The sequence below is a fragment of the Vulpes vulpes genome, chromosome 3 (genome assembly GCF_048418805.1).
Source record: "Vulpes vulpes isolate BD-2025 chromosome 3, VulVul3, whole genome shotgun sequence".
Taxonomy (NCBI): Eukaryota; Metazoa; Chordata; class Mammalia; order Carnivora; family Canidae; genus Vulpes; species Vulpes vulpes.
This window is the reverse complement of record NC_132782.1, coordinates 150,470,674-150,491,308: the sequence shown is the minus strand read 5'-3', so window position 1 is coordinate 150,491,308 and position 20,635 is coordinate 150,470,674. Positions and strand designations below refer to the sequence as shown.

Sequence of the window (20,635 nt, the reverse complement as noted above, 5' to 3'; positions counted from 1 at the left end):
GTATTTAATATGTCTTCCCCACTAGAATGTAAGTTCCATGAGGGCAAGGATATTTTATATGTCTGGAAAAAGTGCCTGGCACTTAGTAGGAAACCAAAAAGTATTTATGGAATAAAGGCATGAATCATGATGACTATAACAATTTTCGTTTCCAAAGCTATCATGGTTTTTCCAAGCAGTTAACTGCATAATTAAAGCATTCCGTTAAACAACAGGTATACCTTCTAATAGCTCATCACATGTTTTAAGAAGGAGCCACTATATACTTTTGACAATGCATATTTGAAAATATCTTTTGTCGCATATGCATATATTTATTCAAACAAAAGTTAATTGAGTGCCAGACACTGTTCTAGAGAGTCAATGAAGACATAGATATGAAATAAATAGATATAGATATATCTAGATATCTAAATAGGTAATAGATAAATAGATAATAGATAATAATATCTATTTTATAATAGATATAAAATAGATATGATTCACAGAAGTGATTCAAGTATCCTACTTGCATAAAAATCCATGTGGATGTGGCCACCTCCTCACTAGAGCTACTCTATGATAATACCCTCAGGAGTCAGGCCTAGAAATGGCCTCAGAGGAGAAATGTTCTTGATTACAAGGTTCCTCTGGATCCTTCAACAATTAGCAACCTTCCAATAGATCAAAACCTCACATTGAATTCCCATCAGTATCGATTTTTTTTAATTCTGCTTGCTTCACTTCCCAAAAAGATTTTTAAACTATATATTTTGGGGTTTTTTAAATTAAAAGATAAGAAAAGTCAATTCTTCTACAACAAGTAAGCAATCTTCCCCTTGATTTTTCATCAAGTAGGGCTATTGATTATAAGTAACTCAACCTAATAAGACTTAATCAAAAAAAAAAAAAGATTTTAATTCATATACAGTTGGCTGAAACTTCAGGGATGGGCAAGCTACAGATGAGGCTGAAAGCTAGGTTCATGACTTCTTTCTGTGGGTTGGTTCCCATCTCATGGTAGAAAAATAGGTCAAAAGCTCCAGACACTCTCAGATTTAAAACTAGATGGAGAGAAAGGAAGATTCTCTCTCCTGGAAATCCTGGTAGGCATCTCATTACTCCTTTTTGATTGGATCACCTCCCCATCCTGTAAACAATCCCATTTCTAGAGGATACAGTGCTTTGTTTTAGGCCTAGATAACATGATGCATCCAAAGCATACAGGCTGAGAATAAAGAAGTAGGTGGTTATTCAAAAAGAGATTGAGGTTACAGCCACCAGAATTAGGATGCGTGGATCGTGGGCAGCAAAAGCAACAGGTATCCATTCAAAGCTTTTCTACATACTGCCAGGAAAGAGAATCATAATTGGAACATATCATAATAAACCAGCTCATTAGAGCATCACAAAATATTTTTCTGGAATGCAATCCCCTAATCCCGAATTATACCTCCCAACACACACATACACACACACACGCACATACACATTTTTGTATGTACACATGTATACACAAGTGCTACCATTTCCCTTGTTCTTGCCAGAGCCTTGCAAGACCAAATCAGATAACTACCTTCTAGAGATTATATATTACGACTTCGCAGGACCTCACTGCCACATTACAATCCATTTTATCCTAGACCTCTCTAAAATAAGGCCCAGCATGTTAATTAGAGCAGGATGGACGCAGGCCAGAAGCATGAAGTAAAGTCAAATGATGGAAACAGACTCTAAAGAAGCAAATACACCCTTGACTTCAAGGCTGTCATTTATATTTTTGGCCAGAAATTTCATTCACTGATACCAATATCTTAATAGAAAACAGAAACGGTGATTTTCACTAAAAAAGCTATTTAGTAGCCTCTCAGTTCTGACCTTTTGCTAAGAAAACTGTGTTTCCTCTTTGCCAGCCCTCTTTAGTTTCCGACTGCTTCGTGGCTGTGAGGTATTCTCTCTTCTTACATTTTATGGCCCTGTTACCAGGCAGGTGGAACGCCTTATATGTGGGATGAATACTCTCTCCGACATGCTTTATGGGACACAACAGTCGCAACACAACCCATTAGCCATACCACGGCATGCCCAAGGGCGGTCTAGCTTCACACCAGAATTTATGGTTGTTTGTCACATTTATAAAACCACAGTGTCATCTTTATTATTTCTATTATTAAAGAATATATTGAGGCAGTTCTTCATATACTTGGCACATATGAAATTTGTTTCCCTTAGATTTTTAGTGCCTTCAGATTGACAGTAATATAAAATAGATATAGTCAGTACCTTGAAAGAGAACCGCTAGAAAGTACTCTCGGCGATTTACTCTGTAAATAAAATCTGTTGCATATGTTTCCTTTCAGGTTTTATAGTGGCCTGGGGAACGCCAGCAGTCTATGCCCCTTCCATATATTTCTCTGTGCAATATGAGGTTTTCACATTAGAAAGATATAACCCAAATTTCAAATAATTTAATCGGAAATGTGCAGGATATATGGGGAAGCACGAAAGTAAAATGTGAAAATCATATTAGTTCCTTTCTTCCATTTTCTAATTAGCCACTAATAACGAAAAAGGATTACCAGGTAAACTGAAGGTATATTGAATAAAGTTAAACTATTCCTTTGAGCTACATCGAAGCTATTATATGTTCACATCCACAGATGGTGAGCTGTATAAATACAAAACTATTATAAACTATAGTTGCTATTACCCTATGATAACTAGTTTTAACAAATCTAGCTCAATTAGAGGAAAAGTTATAATTAAACATATCTTTTAAATAAAAATATGGGAAAGTACTTATGGTAATTGCAGTTATTCATAATCTAGAAACTATTCATTAAAGACTCTACCATAAAAATCACATTAGTGGATAGTGTTTTGCCCTTGTATTGCAAGTGAACTATGTAATAGTTAAACATTATATTTATTATTATGAAATATGAGAGTAAATTAAGGATAGTCTCATTAAACGGCCAAACCTAATTAATACAGTTCCCAGCGACTCATAATATATGCTAATTAAGCCAGGAACAGTACTCAAGTTTGCTTTGAACTAAGAAGTAGAGATTAAAAGTATCTTGAAAATAAAAATATAGAGAGTGTTTGGGCATTTACATTTGTCTACAAGCAAATTAATAGGCTGACTAAGCAAGACTGCTGGGGGGAACATTAAACTACTTAATAAAGCAAACATCCCAATTGTCTTTAAGAACTTTCCCAGTTTATATTTATATAAATACAAGATATCTGTCAATGTATTTCTTTAGACTTTTTTCTTAACTCCTTATGAGTCTTTTGCCTGCTAATCTCTGGTAATACTTGGCTCCCCTAATTCCAGTACTTGTTCTGTCCTTAAAAGTTATAAAAGTGGCTTTCTTTCTTTCTTTTTCTTTCTTTCTTTCTCTTTCTTTCTTTCTTTCTTTTTTTCTTTCTTTCTTTCTCTTTCTTTCTTTCTTTCTTTTTCTTTCTTTCTTTTTCTTTCTTTCTTTCTTTCTTTCTTTCTTCTTTCTTTCTTTCTTTCTTTTTCTTTCTTTCTTTCTTTCTTTCTTTCTTTTTCTTTCTTCTTTCTTTCTTTGTTTCTTCTTTCTTTTTTCTTTCTTTCTTTCTTTCTTTTTCTTTCTTCTTTCTTTCTTTCTTTTTCTTTCTTTCTTTCTCTTTCTTTCTTTCTTTCTTTTTTTCTTTCTTTCTTTCTCTTTCTTTCTTTCTTTTTCTTTCTTTCTTTTTCTTTCTTTCTTTCTTTCTTCTTTCTTTCTTTCTTCTTTCTTTCTTTTTCTTTCTTTCTTTCTTTCTTTCTTTCTTTCTTTCTTCTTTCTTTCTTCTTTCTTTCTTCTTTCTTTTTCTCTTTCTCTCTCTCTCTCTCTCTCTCTTATTTCTGTAACCAAAGTGTATGCGCCCTCTGGGGTCCCAAGTCTTTTGATCTTGGGTCACCTCATCACACTTAACATGGAAAACTAGCATTTTCGCCGTGGTCCTCATACATATCCCAGCTCAGGATCACCATCAATTCCTAGCTTTGTTACCGCCTCCCGAAGTCATTCCTGGCAATGATTTCCCTTCTGCTGAATTCTCGATCTACATTTTGCATCCACTCTTAAAACCCGCTGTCAGCTTTACTCCAGCCTTCACGTGAGGTGGACCTAACTTGGGGTGCCATCATTTCCCCATAGGTCTCAAAGCACAAAGCTCTTGTGTTTAACAGGCTTTCCTTGATGGTTTAGGGTTTGGGAAGATAATACAGCACAGAACACCAGAATTTTAGCCCTCACGGTCCTAAATATTTATTGACTATTCCCCAGTCTCCATATCCTTGACCTCTTTCTGTTTTCAGTGCGCTCCTCTGTCTTCCAAGGCTTCTAACTGCCTCTCCAGGAGCTGCTGCCAAACCCAAAACTTCTGAGTATTACATTCTTCCTCTGTTCCACCTTCACTCAAACTACAGTCAAAAGTTCTCCCCTTTCTCAAAATAAAAGCCCTGCTATTCCTAAACAATAGAATCATCTGCCAATGAGATGAATTGTACTACCCTCCTAGAAAGCAGTAGCAAATTATCTGAATAGTCGCATTTTCCCTCAATGTATATTTGCAAATTTTCTTCCATTTATTCATACTGCCCTTTCTAAGTGGCCAGAATATATGTGCATTTAAAGAAAGTAATTGAAATAATGCACAGTCTTGTTATTGTTATAAAGCTTTTAATTTTCAAAAACTGCTAATCAGAGTGTATTTCTACACACAATAATGAATAAATACTTACTAATCTCTGCTTGCCCAGGTAATTTCAAGCTAGTTTCAATCATAACTTATTGCCTGTAGAAGCACTAAATATTTTGTCTTTTGTGTACTAACATAGGCTAACCCTGAGAACTTCATTGAAATGTAAATTTTTTCTACTGTAATGCAATTATTTGAAGATGTTTAGCTTTGATATATATTTGATCACGTTTTTATATCTTTTTTACATAGTTTTGTGTGAGAATAGAAAAGAATCCTGGCCTTGGATTTAGTATCAGTGGTGGAATTAGCGGACAAGGAAATCCATTTAAACCTTCTGACAAGGTAAGAAGTGAATTTCTTATTGACAATTTTAATTAGAAAAACACTGTATTTTACTGCAGAAAAAGAAAGGTCAGAAAAAAATTGCTGGACTTCAAAAAATTTGTCCAGCACCACAGTGCTTGACAAATCCTAAGAATGGGGCAAAAAATGAAGCATTCCCTTTGAAAGGAGAGTTGTTTGTTTTTGGCTTTGTGTTTTGTTCACAAGTGTATATATTTTTAAAGAAACCTATACAGGCAATCTGTAACAAATTTTTCCAAAAGTTTGCTTGCAGGTCAGTTATGTTGGGAAAATGTTTCCTCATGGTAACAGAATGATTAAATAATGCTTTGTCACCAGGATCAGGTGATTAAAATCTCTTCAAGGAATATAAGGAATGTATATGAAGCAGTCCTATATAATCAGGGGAATGCCAGTTAGAATGTCTGTGCACCAGTAATACTGCCTTTCTATATGGAAATGATGTTGAGAATAACCATTCATAGAGTGAAATTAAAATATTCATAGTTTGGTAGGACCAAGTGTTTACTTAATGTTAACAAATTATCCATCTACTTTAAGGCAAAGAGTATGAAAGTTCAAAATTATCAGAAACATATACTTTTAAAAGCCTCAAATCATTGTTTTATTCATCTTGACCCTTCTCTTTGTCTCTAGTCTCACATCTCCACAAGTTCTTCCAATGAAAAGTTAATGACCTTATCATTCTTAAGATAGTCAGAATCCAAAAGACATATTTTCTCTCCTTTCTCACCAGCATATACATCCTTTCATTGTATTTCTGGCAGGCACAGGGTAATAAATTTTTAAGTTAGGGATGGACAGATTGCTAAATAGTCAAGAGGTCTGAAATGCTGTTGCTTTTCTGCTGTTATTTTCAAATGAAGGAGAGAGTAAACGCAAGGCTTTAAGATCATTGCCTGTAATTCTTCCACTATGACAAATATGAACATTTTAAAACTATTAATTTAACTTCTAATTTGTAACATTTGATGACACTGAACTACTTCTATGATATTATAATTTGCTCTTTTGGTTAAATGCAACAGATATAAAGCTCAAATTGATAATGTGTCCACTGAAAGATTTCCCCCTCAAAAGCACTCTTCTTCGCCTGATTACTCTCTAAAGCACTTCACAATCTGAAAAGTGAGTCTCTATTATTGCAAAATTGATGAGAGTAATTAAAAGTTCCAGATCTGCAGAAGCCTCTCAAGACTGCTCTTAATTTATTGACCGCTTTTGATGTCATGCCAAACATATGGTGGATGTTTAGTTAAAAGTATAGAGAGGATCTAAAGACATTGGGTTTGCCAATTATTACATGAACTTAATTCACTCACAAGGAAAGGGATTAATCTCTTGGGAATTCAGTTGCATTTCTTTAGCCCAGTGTCCCATTCTTGTAGTGGTAGCATAATATTTAGAGTAGAACTCAGTGCCCAAAGTAACCAAAAATGCCAAACAGTAAGAAAGTGAAAAGGCACTTAAAAAATACCCCTCTCTCCAATACTGAAAAACACGCTGCTTTTTCATAAGTTGGCTAATTCACAGCTGAGAGTGAGGAGAACCAAATTAAACAGATGTTTACATTCAACAGCTATTACCTGAGTCAGAGGTGGGTGCTTTTTGAGGAGTCCTATTCAAGCAAAAGCTAAATTTTAATATGATACGTATTCTCTTCCAATAAACACCTCATGGATTAGAAATATTCTCAAAAACCACACTATATTATTTTACTTACTGCTCATGAATGTTTGAATCCTTTGCAGTGTCAGGCAAAATTCTAAGTATCCAAGATACCTGAATGTCTTTGAGACACTGAGGATTTCACATATAAGGTAAACAGTAGATTTATTCCATCCTCTTTATTACGATTGATGAGAGCTGTTGTTTCAGCCAACTGCCAAGGACCATCGTGAGATAGAATCCAAAGTGATTACCTGCTATCGAGTTGGACAGAGAAAACATGCAGTGTCAAGTAGTCACCCCAAAAGCCTGGGAATATGGGCTGGGAATATGGGAATGGGGCAAAAGTGAGCTCTCTTGTTCAGTCTGACAGAAGTTCCCATTTAAAACCTGAGGTAGCATGAGTTTATGCAGAAAATACGTAAGACAGTCTGAAAGTTAACTGAGGCTTTAAGGGGAATTCAGGACTGAGCCAGACATGGGGACTGTTTTGTACTGGACATTGAGAGCTTCTAACAGCACCTGGTCTTACAAACTTAACTCCTCTCAAAGACCTCAAGTTTGTCCCAATCAAATATGGTGTCCTGGGGCTAAATGGGCAGAGCACGGTCAGTCCCGCAGCTCACGTCATTGTCAGAACAAGGTTTAATGATTGAACAGACCAGTTCACTTATCATGCAGTTCATTATTTGGGGCTCACCTCCAGGTTACAACTGCTTTTACGTACTTGGAAAGGGAAAAGTGTAGAAAACCAGATGAAAAATGGTCCCACATAATGCCTGCCCCTGCCCTCCCAGTGAAGTGGGTGGAAGCCATGATCTGGTCTATTATCATAGGGAAACATTGCTGTCAGGAGAGCCATACACTACGGAGAGGTGAAAGATTTTGATCTAACAAATCTGAGGATAATAATAGTAAAAGTAATAAAAATAACAGCCTTTTATTGAGTACCTGTAATGTGCTGGTCACTCTATTTGGCTCTTTATATACATATACTTATCTGATCTTCATAACAACTTGTATTAGTTGAGTATTATTATCCCTCGTTTTGCTGAGTCCCAGAGGGGTTAATTAACTCGTCCAAGGTCATTTAGGTGATCTGTGGCAGACAAGATTTGAACACAAATTGATCTGACTCTAAATCCTTTTCTCTTAATAAGCACTATGATGCATGCCTCTATCTGCAAATGCCACTTAGCAGAAGAGCCACATGATGAATTTATACCCTGTAGAGATGAAACTAATATGATATTCTAATATTGAAAGTATTACAAAGTCCTCTAATTAGTCATAGTCTAGATATTTGTTTCAACAAGTCCTTGGAAGTCAGCATGTATTCTCTATTGAACCTAGATAATTAGACGCAGACTGTACACAGTGGATTACTAAGCAATTATATATAGCTTTTAGACTAAGGTATCATGATAGTGGTGATTCTGCCAATGGAACAAACCACAATAATCTTGGCCTATTTTTGAATGTTCATGGGATAATAACTCGTGTTGGCAAAATTCACATAATTGACCAATACAATTTCCACTGAAAATTGTTGTTAGAAAGAAGAGACTGGATGAAATGGATGACTGACACCACATTGTTGTAGTGTCTTCATAAGTCATAAGACCCTGAAGATGAGTGGGTTTTTAATGATGCATTCTCATAGCTCATCGTTCAGGGGCTGATATCCCTCCTTGCCTCATTTAAGGAGGAAAGACTAAGCTCCTAAAGTTTAAAGATATTGAAGAAAACTCATAGCCCCTTTCTCTATATGCTCTGAAAGCATAGTACTGAAGAGTCCCATGAAGAGCATCTGGTCGTAGCATCAAAACGGAAGCTATGTTACCGGTATCCCCAAAACACTTGACACCAGGACATATACATATTGGGGCATTGGAACCAAGCAATCACACATTCTCTGCAGTTTTAGCATAATAACCACATTCAGCAGATGTCACAGAGCCTACCCATATTTCCACTGATTTGGGCAATCTGCATGTAGATATGGAAATGATAGGAGGAAGAAATCCATGTTCTTAAAATGTTTAAATGTCTTACCTTGCCTGTGGTACAGGTAAAATCCCAAGCCCAGAATCATGGCAAATATAAAATATAATCTTCAATAAACCCTACATAAATATCCTGGAATTTAGAGCATTGTACTATACTTCATCCTGACTTCTAAAAGACTGGCTCCAGATGCCGAAACAGCCAGCAACAGGGCCTAAACACCTTTACACCCTTCCCTCCTCACCTAGAAAAACAATGGAACGTTTTTTTCTTTGTGTGGAGCTGGGTATTGCATCAAATAAAAAATGTTATATGATTAATGTTAAGAGAAGAAGGATTAGAGGTGCAGAATTGAAGCATTTACTTGATATCTTACTCAGGAATAATAACACCCAGAGGAAAACACTTGGCAGTGGCAAGTTAGAAAATGCACAAAAATGATTTTCCAGGTTTGCTCAGCCTCACGGCACTGGGTGATTCATAAACAAAAGTTGCAGGAGATTTGCTCTTGACTTATGAAAAAGGCACATGCTGTATGCCTACTTCTTGTCATATATTCTTCATGGATATAAAAATCAAGAATAGCAAACACATATGTCTAGAACTCCGCACAGCATGCGATTTACATTCACTGCATAAATATGAAACTGCGTATATTTCCTTTATTTTGTACAACTACTAGACACATATGATTTACTTTCTATATTTCTAAATTAATTTTATAATATAACCTATATATCTACTCCCTCCTTAATTCTACTTCAAGTGATTTTGTAATGCAAAGTAATTTGGAGAATCTATGAATTATGTGAAAATAACATTCAGGAGCAAAGGATAGCGATAATACTCTTTATTTACATACTGCGTTTTGGACTAAACATAGGAAGGGTGTTAAAAAATTTTTTTTAGATATAAAACTAAATTTTCATTTTATTTATTTTTTTAAGATTTTATTTATTTACTCATTAATGAGAAACAGAAAGAGAGAGGCAGAGACAGGCAGAGGGAGAAGCAGGCTCCATGCAGGGAGCCTGACGTGGGACTAGATCCCGGGTCTCCAGGATCATGCCCCAGGCTGAAGGTGGCGCTAAATTGCTGAGCCACCCAGGCTGCCCATAAATTTTCATTTTAAAAATTTTTTGTAGATTTTCTTTTTTTAGGGGATGGGGGTGGGGTAGGAAAGGGGCAGAAGGAGAGAGAGAGAGAGACAGAGACAGAGAGAGAGAGAATCTTAAGCAGGCTCCACACCCAGCACAGAGCCTGAGGCAGGGCTTCATCTTGCAACCCTGAGACCAGAACCTGAGCCAAAACCAAGAGTTGGACACTTAACCTTTTGAGCCACCCAAATGCCCTTAGGTATAAAACTAATTTTTAAAAAATAAGTACCAAGCATAAATTGTTTTAAAGCATAATTGATTATTTCAGCTGCATCTTAGTCAAATTGTAATTTGAGGTTCAGAATGCCACTTTGAGGACATTAAAAGTGTGATTTTTTAAAAATAAAAAGTATATTTTTTCATATTCTGTTCTTTGTGTTAAAAAAAAATCTTGAATCTATTTAGAAATATTGATAGAAATGTACTCCTCATAATCTTCTGTCAATAAGATTCCCACAGGGGGGCACCTGGGGAGCTCAGCGGTTGAGCATCCGCCTTCAGCTCAGGGCGTGACCCCAAGATTGAGTCCTGCATGGGGCCCCCCCGCAGGGAGCCTGCTTCTCCCTCTGCCTGTGTCTCTGCCTCTCTCTGTGTGTCTCATGAATAAATGGATAAAATCTTTAAAAAAAAAAAAAAAACACGATTCCCACAGGTATTCCACTTACATGAGACTTTTTTAAAAGGCATGGCACTGTGCTTTAGACAGTTGGATAATGCAGCTTCCAGACATTATGATATAAAGAAGACAAGACATGGACTCAGCTTATAAAAGAATATAATAAAACTCAACACAAGCTTGGTTCTTCACACACACAAAAAAATCACTGGGGCATACATGTGAAAAATATAAGGCAATGAAAAAGCACCATTTGAAATAAGAACACCAATTGCCATGTTTTAATTAAGAATATATTTAGAAAATCACTGGAATTAAGTTGCAACCACTGTGTGATATTTTATAACAATCAGTAAAATACTGTTCAATAAATTGAAGCCCAAGTACACAGCTACTGTATTAGTAGCTATATTAGTCTGCTAGAGTTACACATTATTTATGTTCCATCTGCTGCATCATTTTAGCCATTTGGCAGGAACAAAGTGAGTAAAATAAGCAGGGAGAAAATGTGGGAAAAGATTTAGAGACTTTTAAGTTTGTTGACATTTACTGAAAAAGCACTAGTCACTTCTCAGTCAAAATACGAAAGCGCTTAAAATTAATTCATAAATAGTTCCTTACATAATGACTAACAAGAACTGACAAGCCCATCAATGAAGGAAAGTTCATTACTGAGGGTCAAAAAGATCTTCGGGAAGTGTGAAACCTTTTTTCATTTATGAAGTTAATACTACATGATTTAAGTGGTATTCCAGGGGCCGCGTAGTATTCCTACTTTCTTGCTTGAAAAGTGTATAAACCAAAGTCTATAAACCAACTAGAATTCTTGGAAATATGAGAAATAAGACAAAAAATAAATAAATAAAAAGGAATAGCTACGAGGTCTCTGCCTGTAGCAATATTTTCTAAATTCTTTTTTATCCACATAACATTTGAGATATATGTCAATAATTTGTATTTAATAACAGTATCATCCACTTTTCCTCCGTTCCACCCCCAAAGTTATTCCGTACTGACTCTGGCCTCCAAAGAATCACTGGTAAGCAAAATATAGACTCTGCATATCCCTACCAAGCAAGAAGATACCGCAGAGCTCTAATTTTTGTAGTTTGTACTTGTATAAAGTCAGTTCCCCTAGGTACAAAGCTCGAGCTGGGGATTGTTGTGCAAGTAGTTAACTGAAGAAGTGCTCTCGGGTGAAACCTAAAAGGAGCGATGGGTGCAAGGTAGGGCAGGGGAGAAACTGACCAGAGATGCGGAAGGCCTGGTGCAGAGTGCTCGGGTGATGGACGGTACCAGGGCGGTGTCACCTTGAAGGGGCCAACAGTCCTTTGCACCCCGGTGTCATGTTGGCTGTAGGACACCCCCAGGGAGAAGGGTATAACCTCCCAAGCCTTTCATAGTAAGTAGGCTCCCGGCTGAGGGTCATTTTCAAGAGAAGTGTCCGATGTGAGCCATTGGCAATACCTATAGGATAGGAGCACCAATTTGGTAAAGGGAATCTGGGCGGGTCCGCAAAAGCATCCAGCACATTATTATGAACACAATAGGGTTTCTTTTCCATCTTTCAGACTGAAAGCACTTTAGTCCTAGACATTCCAATATGCTTGCATCTATGCTTGCACTGCCCTAGGACCTGCATGCTTTCAACCATGGGATCTGAGAAATTGCCAAAGCACCTGGTTCTTCGGTATGGACCCTGAAGTCGACTCTGTTAGACTTTTCGCAGTGAGACCCCTTTAAATAGGCTTTTAAATCCTTGTAATTTTTCTGGTTAATATTTTTCGTAAAAAAAGGGTGGGGGGCACTGCTATCTTCTAAGAACATAGTCCTAGCTTCTGTAAGAGATAATAATCACCAATTGAACCAAATCTGTGTTCCTTGGTAGCAAAAGAAAAGGTTTGCAAAACTAGATCAGAAGGAGGAGGGAAGTTTGGAGTCAACACCCTTAGATGGGGCGGGGCGGGGCGGGGGAGGCGGGAACCAGGTAACAAGAGATAAGATCATAGGAATCTAACACAAGTGAAAAAAGAAAACCAAATAACTACAAAACACTTTTATCGTGTCATGTTTCTCTTTTGAGTGTGTGAAGAAATCATGTAAAACTCAAAGAGTTGATTCTTAAATTTTGTAAATTCTCCCTTAGAATTCTTCTAATAGATTGGGGAAAGCCACAGACAGATGAGGATAGATTTCCAAGAGAGACTAAGGCAGGTTAACCTGAAAGTCCTAGAACTATGCCAGAAAATTAGACTCATAGGTCAGAATTTACAGTGTGTTATATTTTTAAATAAAAGATTAGCTTATATTCAGGCCATGTGCCTTCTGGGCATCGAGCACGGCCTCCCGACCTCCTGAGTTCACTGCCACCTCTGAGCAGAGCGTCTAGCGTGGTCCAACTCTACAATGATGTGTTTTTGCTACTAAATAAAACCACAACTTAAGTCTAAAGGGATCATAGTTTGACTGAATATAGCTTCCAACAAAATAATTTTTCACTGCAAAAACCTTATTTTAGCATAAGTGGCAAAGTTTTCACTGAATTCTTCACTTTTCAGTTCATTATTTTGAAATAGTGTCAAAAATTATGCCTTTGAGGAGGCTTTGAGGAACCCTGCCGTGATGATAATCAGAAAGCTGATTACCAATACCAGTTTAGGAATTGCTACAAAGAAGAATCCACAGCCACCTACAGTCCCCCCACTCCTGTTTCTAATAGTTTTTACTATTTTAGGCTATATCTGAAGCTGAAAAGAAAACCCACGGGGGGCTCTGACACAATCAGTAAACTGTATGAAGCTCAGCAATCCAAATATTCACTCCCAGTCAAGGTGGCACAGTAAAGATAGGCTCTAAAGAATTTGTGAAATAAAAGAAATGAAAAGATTTTTTTTTTAATTTTTTCCAAAGAGCCAAAAATCTGAAAAGACAATATGGAAGGAGTATGATCATTTACCTTTAAGAGAAAATATGAAAATCAAATGAAAAACATCTCTTTTTTAGTCTCAAGAATTTCACTAAGAAATGAACAGGAAGCCAAGGCACTTTCAGTCACAATGGACAGACATCCCGGAGATGTTTCACAGTTAGTTAGTAAATGGGACCCGGGAGCAATTAATAACAGGAAAATTATAATTATAAAGTAAGTCAGACATAATTTTATCCCTGACACTCAAATTTCCCCAAAAAAAGAGTAGTGCATCATGATTAGCATGAAACTATAAAAAATATTCTAGTAGTCAATGTGTCATTTCCTACAGGAATCTCAAATAAAAGGGAAGAAAGTAGCTTACTTTTGGGATGCTTTTGGCAAGTCAGAAAAGCAGTATCTTGAAAACTATATAAATATATTTATATATTTACTTATTAAGCATATATAGTGTGTGTATATTTATTTATTGTCTATATTGGTATACATAACCTATATTTTTCAAAAATTTGGCTACTAAACAAACCTTTAAATGCCCTAAAAGAAGGATGCAAGCCTAAAGGGCAAACAATGTAGACTTCGTCCACTAGGACCATCTCCATTATATTGCCACTGGGGTATCTGCAATCGTGTAGTATTTCCTATAGGTTTTACCAGTCTCCTTGTTGCTCCAATGAACTTTTAATACGTTTTTTTAGGAATGCAGCCAAGTGATTTCTTTGTTAATGTTTACTTTAAAATGTGTGAGAATTTAATGAATAAATAAATACACTATACATATGTTTATATATGCTTATACCTTTAAACATCCTTTAATCTTTTATGTTTATTCCTTTAAACATTCCTTTAAACATCTACGCACAGAAGTGCACAAGACTTCTGTGCAATTTAAGAGGACTTTGGTCAATTGTCGTTTGAGGCTCAAATTTCCTAGGCTTCTAAATGATTCTTTCTGTTCCTGTCCTGTGAATTTAACACATCATTGTTTTGTCAGCTAAGACTCATTAATACACAGAAGCTCATGCTCACTGCCGAGGCCCCTTCCCTCCGTCTCTCTCCCTCCCCACTCTCCGCTAGCTTCTAACTGCCATGTGGTAAATCTCTTCTTCTGCCACATATCGACTCCTCGGTTATTAAGGTAGCAAATTGTTCAAAGCCAAAGATTTGACACTCAGTAATTAGTCTTAAAATATTTTGTGATAAAAAAAAAAAAATTTCGTGATCACACTTCTGATTCCCAGAGAAGGGAACTACTGATGATACCTTTATCCTTGATGTGTCGAATCTTCCACTAATCATGGGAGTCAAGTAAATTCTACGAGCCACAACACAGCTTCAGATTAATTTTGCCAAACCCATGAAAACAAAAAATTATTTGCATGCTTTTGGCGAAAAAAGAAACAAAACAAAAACCTTTAAGATCTCTTGAGTTTATAACTGGGTTTGCTTTTTATGAGTCAGTTTTCCCTCCAGAAACCCTTTTTGAACTTTCGTAATTATATGAAAGCATAAGGTACTATATTTTATGATATTTAATGAATGTGTTCTGAATCGTAATGATAAGAGTATGCAATTTTTGTTTGAGATATGGCCTTCCTAGAAACCAATTTCTTAGCATCAGCTCCAGCCAAGATTTTTCAGAATTTTAAAGAAAAGCATATTTCAGAAGTTGAAGTCGCAGTTCCCTTAAGACAAGTTCTATTTTGGGGCCTACATTCACAATAGCTGAGTCTGTCAGAGCCATTCACCTTCATCATTAAAAAGCTATATAAAGTTCCTTTCTCCTCTAACGTGAGAATGTTAAATGTTGGCCTTGTAGACTTTCTGAGTCCATTAAAGTTTATGTCCAGAGGTAGATAGACTAAGTAACCTGTAAAGACAAGGTCAGATCTTAACACTATGAAAAACCTCCCATACTCGCCACTTTTCAAAATCACTTGTGAAAAGTTAAACTTTTTTTAGAAAATCTATTCTGGATACTTTTAGAAAAAAAAAAAAGACATTAATGACTTGCATAAGGGCTGGTTTTTTAAAAATGGGGAAGAAAAATGACAACAGGTCATGCCTGTTAGCAGCTCCTGTCCAGCTGTCTCCACATAGGCTTTGGCTCCGACGTGCGTGGGTCCCTCTGTGGTGGGACGCTCTCTGGAGGTGGTGCGAGGGGACAACCGTCGCGCTGAGCATGGGATGGCAGACGTTAGAAAAACATGCTCAGAGATGCCATAAGCCAGGAACTAGATGGGGCAGCTGTTATGAAAAAGAGCTAGTGCTCCTGACTTGGAGCCACCGAAGCAAGTAGGCCCTGAACGTTCCTAAGAACCATCAGCAGGCCCTCTCGTTGGGACCCGTGTCCACAGCTGACAGTGAACAACGATCGGAGCCATTGTCCCTGAGAGCCGCCACTAGAAAACCACAAGTGAGACAGTCAGGACTTCCCAGCCCTCCTCCCGCCCTCTGCCCTAGAGGACACGCGGCCCCTCTGCTCTACTGGGCACTCCAGAGAACAACGGTGGCTTTTCAATATCCTCCAGGTTGAGGGTGAAGAAGAGTTTCCGGACAATAAATCTGGTGCTGTTGGAGACTCAGGAACTCTCATCTGGGATTTACTGGTTATAAAGCCCTTGGGGTGTCACTCAGCCGTCACACTGTTATAACACTCGTGGAGGCTACGGTACGTGCCTGCACGGGTCTAGGTGTCTGTAGATTCGCTCCATCTCATAACCGTGAGGTGTGTGCCGCGCTGTGCCCACGCTGCAGGGGAGGGAAAGTTAACCACACCAGAGCTACTTGGCATGCCCAGGTTCTCAATAGGACGCAGGCTAACCCCAGGGCTGTGCTCCTACTTCTTACACTGTGGGGAAGGCAGGAGAAAAGGCCCCCCCAAAGATAGCCACCCCCTAATGTCTAGGACCTGTTAATGTGCTCCTCACACAGCAAAAGGGACTTGGCAGGGGGGTGTCAATTACGCACTTTGAGGTAAGGAGGTTGTTCTCCCGGCTCCAGGGGGGCCCAGTCTAACCACCTAGGGCCTTAGAAACGGAGACTCCGCTTGCTGTGGTCGGAGGGAGATGTGACAACAGAAAAGTGGTCCAAGAGGTGCCCCTTTGGTGGCTCCACAGGTGGAAAATGGGGACTAGAGGCCCCTGGGGACTCCGCTGGGGAAAGTGGCTGCCTCAGCTCAGGTCATGACCTCAGGGGTCCTGGGATGAGCCCCACGTTGGGCTCCCTGCTCGGTGGGGAGTCTGCTCCTCCCTCTCCTCCACTTCCCCTGCTCCTGCTCGCTCTTGCTCTCTCGCCCGCTCTCTGTCAAATACGGTGCTTAAAAAGAAAAAAAGAAGGAAAGGAAAAAGGAGCCTGTGTGCCAGCAGCATGGACCTCAGCTAGAAGCTGGAACGGGCAGGCTGTCCTGTAGGGATTCCAGAGGATGACCCCGGGGGCAGGGGCCTGGCCTCGTGGCGAGGGCGCCCTGCAACCCGGGACAGCGCCACGGCCCTACCTGCCCTGGCCGCCGGGAGCACTGGCCGCCGAGCCTCACCTGACCGTCCTCTCCAGGCGACCAGCTCTGCCCTCCCGCTGGAGTTAAGCACCTGCACAACCGAACAGACGAAAGTAACGAGCTGAGCATCAGTCTACTGAATAGTGACACTGTTCACTTAAAACATTTTTTAAGTTTTTATTACTATTTTCTTAATTACATAAGCAGTACATGATCATTGCAGAAAAATTAGAAAAGAGAGATAAATAAAAAAGGGGGAAAAAGGTTATGTACATATATATATATATATATACATATATGAAGTCTCATCACCCAGTACAACCACTGTTAACGTTTAGGAATATATCCCTCCAGATGTTTTCCCACAAGAATATGCATATTAACATTTCAGCAAAAATAATGTCATAGCATGATAACAGCATCCCACAGTATAGTGTTTTATGCCCCGCTTATTTCCCTAAGGACTAGTGTACTTCCATAGCTGCCATCTAGGACTTCACTTTTACAGACCACATATCATACCTTTGTATAAATTTACTGGACCGTAGTTCATCAGTTCTGTTATTAGACTTTTAGATGTGGTTTATGACTTTTATCATTACAAATAATACTATGATGAACGTGTGAGGAGATGAATGTTGCAACTTGTCAAGTTACTTCCTTAAGAAAAGTTCTAGAAGTTGAATTGTTGGTTAAAAGTTACACAGCTTTCCAAGGATTCTGATAGCTGTCTGTAGTTTCATCTTTAAATGGAAAGGAAAACAGATTAAAATCAGAAAGATAAAAATCATTCAACAGTTTTAAATTAATAACCTTCATAAAGATCTGAAATATTAAATGATAACACTCATAGAAGTATTTCAACTAGGGCCTTTTTGTTAAACCATTCACACACACATAAAGTTAGTGGATTTAAGTGAGAGTCAAATCCACAAATCAACAAATAACAAATGTTAAATCGACAAATAAGAGGACTTCCTAAATTACAGGCAATGACATTACAATATTACCTTCTATTAATACTTCTTGGGGACTAAAAAATAATATTGAGTTATTGAAACGCTACTGAAATAGCGTCTTTATTTTTAACATTTATTTTATATGAATTATTTATATTTTTAATGTTTTAATAATGGTTGATTTCTTGACTTTTATCTAATATATTATAAGCTCACTGAAGCCAAAAATGACATTCTGTATATCTCTATAACACTAGCAATCAAGGCCTAGCATATGGAAGGCATTCAATAAATGCTTGCTTTATATACATGATTAACAAAATTAATTAGACTTTTTTATAAACTAAATCAGTTTGGGGATTTTGTAACTACGTTGGCAGAAATTCTGTGTTTAAAATGCATATGGGAATTTTCTTGTGTTTAATTTGTTCACATGCATTTTATATTAAAATTTCAAGTAACATACAAAGTAATACTAATTAAGATAAACCAGTATTTATTTGTAATTCTGATAAGGTTTTTAAAGTGTATTCTGAATTTACAATCTGTCAAATAGAAGATGTTTTCAATAAAGAAAAACTTAAGAGTGATTTCTGAATTATATGAAAGATGGTTTAGTATCATATTTCAAATTATTTCAGAAAGAAATTAAGACTCTGCCATGAGATTAATTTATAAATCATAGGTGCCCTTTAAATCAAGATCAGCTTTTGTTATGCAGGTAAAGATGTTGCTTTTCTTACATTTGACTTAAAAAATGGTGCCTTTTTTAAAAATACTTTGATAATCTTTGAACCTTACATGTATAAAATGTTTTTAGTCTGTTTTCATTGTTTTCTATGTGAATGAAAAAATTTTTGACTAGGCCTAGTTCTTGATAATACAATCAATCCTAACCTCTGTTACTTCTGACTTATAGGGTATCTTTGTTACTAGGGTTCAGCCTGATGGACCAGCATCCAACCTGCTGCAGCCTGGTGATAAGATCCTTCAGGTAAGAGAGATAAAAAGCACTGCTTTCAAATGCCACATTAGAACAAATACGTAACCGTGTTATTACGTCGAGGGACGTGAATTAAATGACTGGCAATAAGTTCTTTTCACATTTCTTATTTGCGTTTATGTGGGAGCAAAGGGTTGAGAGGAAAGTCAGAAACAAATTCAATCTGATATAATTCTACAAATTCCAGTAAATACTGGAATGCCAAATGGCACATGGTAGATATTCTGCATCTTTTTGCTTCTGTGACTAGTGTTATTTGGTGATATAAAAAGAATTGAAATGTATAAGAATCTATGAATCGCTATCAAGTATATGTAAGAGCAGTGAAGTACTGAAATAGGACATCTGTGAAATAGGATATTTAATTTCTTAACAGTAAGCTTATTACTGTTTGACTACTGTAAAGTGCGTGGTTATATCTCCCTACACCCCCCTTCTCAGATACTTCAACAAAAGTTTAACTATATATAAGGTAACTTATTAAAATGTACTGTCTGATGGAAAGGACACTTTCTCTAACCTAAAGTTCTGTATAACAGAAATGGGTCACTCAGCTCTGGAGATCTTCTATCTTTTATTTACCGAACACCTTCAAAAAGTTCTAGAGAAGTGGAAACCCTAGATTACTGTATATACATATATTTATATATACATCACAAATATAGCATTAATATTTTTTTGTCAGAAATACTTAAAACTAGCAAGATCCTGAAAACTCGAGTTTTCAAAAATGATAATTCTCCGAAGACCATGGGTTGCTGGAACCCATAACAATGTCCACAGTAGAAATAGCATCCAACAGGTTTGAGTCCACTCCATGCAGGCAGAAGACCAAGCCAGCAGTTAATCTTTAGAGTTAAAATATTGAAACAAGAAAGACACAAAATAATCTAAATTTATTTTTACCATTTGTTATGGAAGTTCTATATAATTTTATTTCCTAAGTAGCCCTTTGATCTTAAGCATTTTATATCATGCCTATGGTCCTCATAAGTGTTATGTGTAAAATGAACTGTGGTTTATATTATATCTGACATCCCCTCATCTTAAAAATTCAACTATTCAATAATTTTATAAATTTCCATGAAAAGGCCAAGAGTAAACTAACAATGTAATTCCCTAACAGTAAATGCTGCTGTTTAGCAAAGGAAATGGCTAGTTTTTTCCTCTACTGAATTTCAAAGAAATGATTTTGAATTTCTGAGTCTTAGAAAAAAAATGTAGCCAGCTAATCTCAGATCTCTGATCTATCTGAATTCTATGCCAGTTAGAGAAGTCTTCCATAGCTTGAGACAAGGTTGGGAGTTGCCCTCATCCATGACACAGGTAGCAAAAGAAAGATTTTTCTCTCTGGATTCAGAAAAAATATATCTAAATATAGATATTTGTTACACATGTTAAAATGTTATATATCTGGAGACAGGTGATAGATGACAGATGATAGATGTTAGATAGATAGATAGATAGATAGATAGATAGATAGATAGACAATCAGTTTAGATGAATACAGATAATCCTGCAGAAAGGAAATGAGAATTCAGTTAGTGCGTATTTGCAGGATTAAAATACTTTTCTGGCTGGGCCGTTCTAGGATTATATGTGGGGACATGAGGGTTGAGTATTTCTAGTCCCTAAGAGATATACAGACACAGCAATTCTGAATGCAAGAAGTAGGAAGGAATGATAAACCGAATCAGCTAAAAGCCACAAATCTGCAGAAGAGCTGCACCTGGGTTGGCTCT

The 20,635-nt window shown here is 37.2% G+C and overlaps 1 protein-coding gene across 17 annotated transcripts in view; it reads left to right on the top strand.

Moving 5' to 3' along the window:
• LRRC7 (leucine rich repeat containing 7) overlaps window positions 1-20,635 on the top strand; it is a 491,902-nt gene that overhangs the window by 457,760 nt on the left and 13,507 nt on the right. For 14 of the 17 annotated variants that reach the window (XR_012000828.1, XM_072754894.1, XM_072754893.1 and 11 more), the window contains 2 exons: window positions 4,945-5,037; window positions 18,810-18,884. Coding sequence is in view for 15 of the 17 variants with exons in the window: in XM_072754894.1 (XP_072610995.1) it covers window positions 4,945-5,037; window positions 18,810-18,884 (168 nt within the window). In the remaining 2 variants the exon portion in view is untranslated. The remainder of the gene's footprint in view (window positions 1-4,944; window positions 5,038-18,809; window positions 18,885-20,635) is intronic. The other 3 variants (XR_012000829.1, XM_072754891.1, XM_072754885.1) reach the window with 1 other exon arrangement.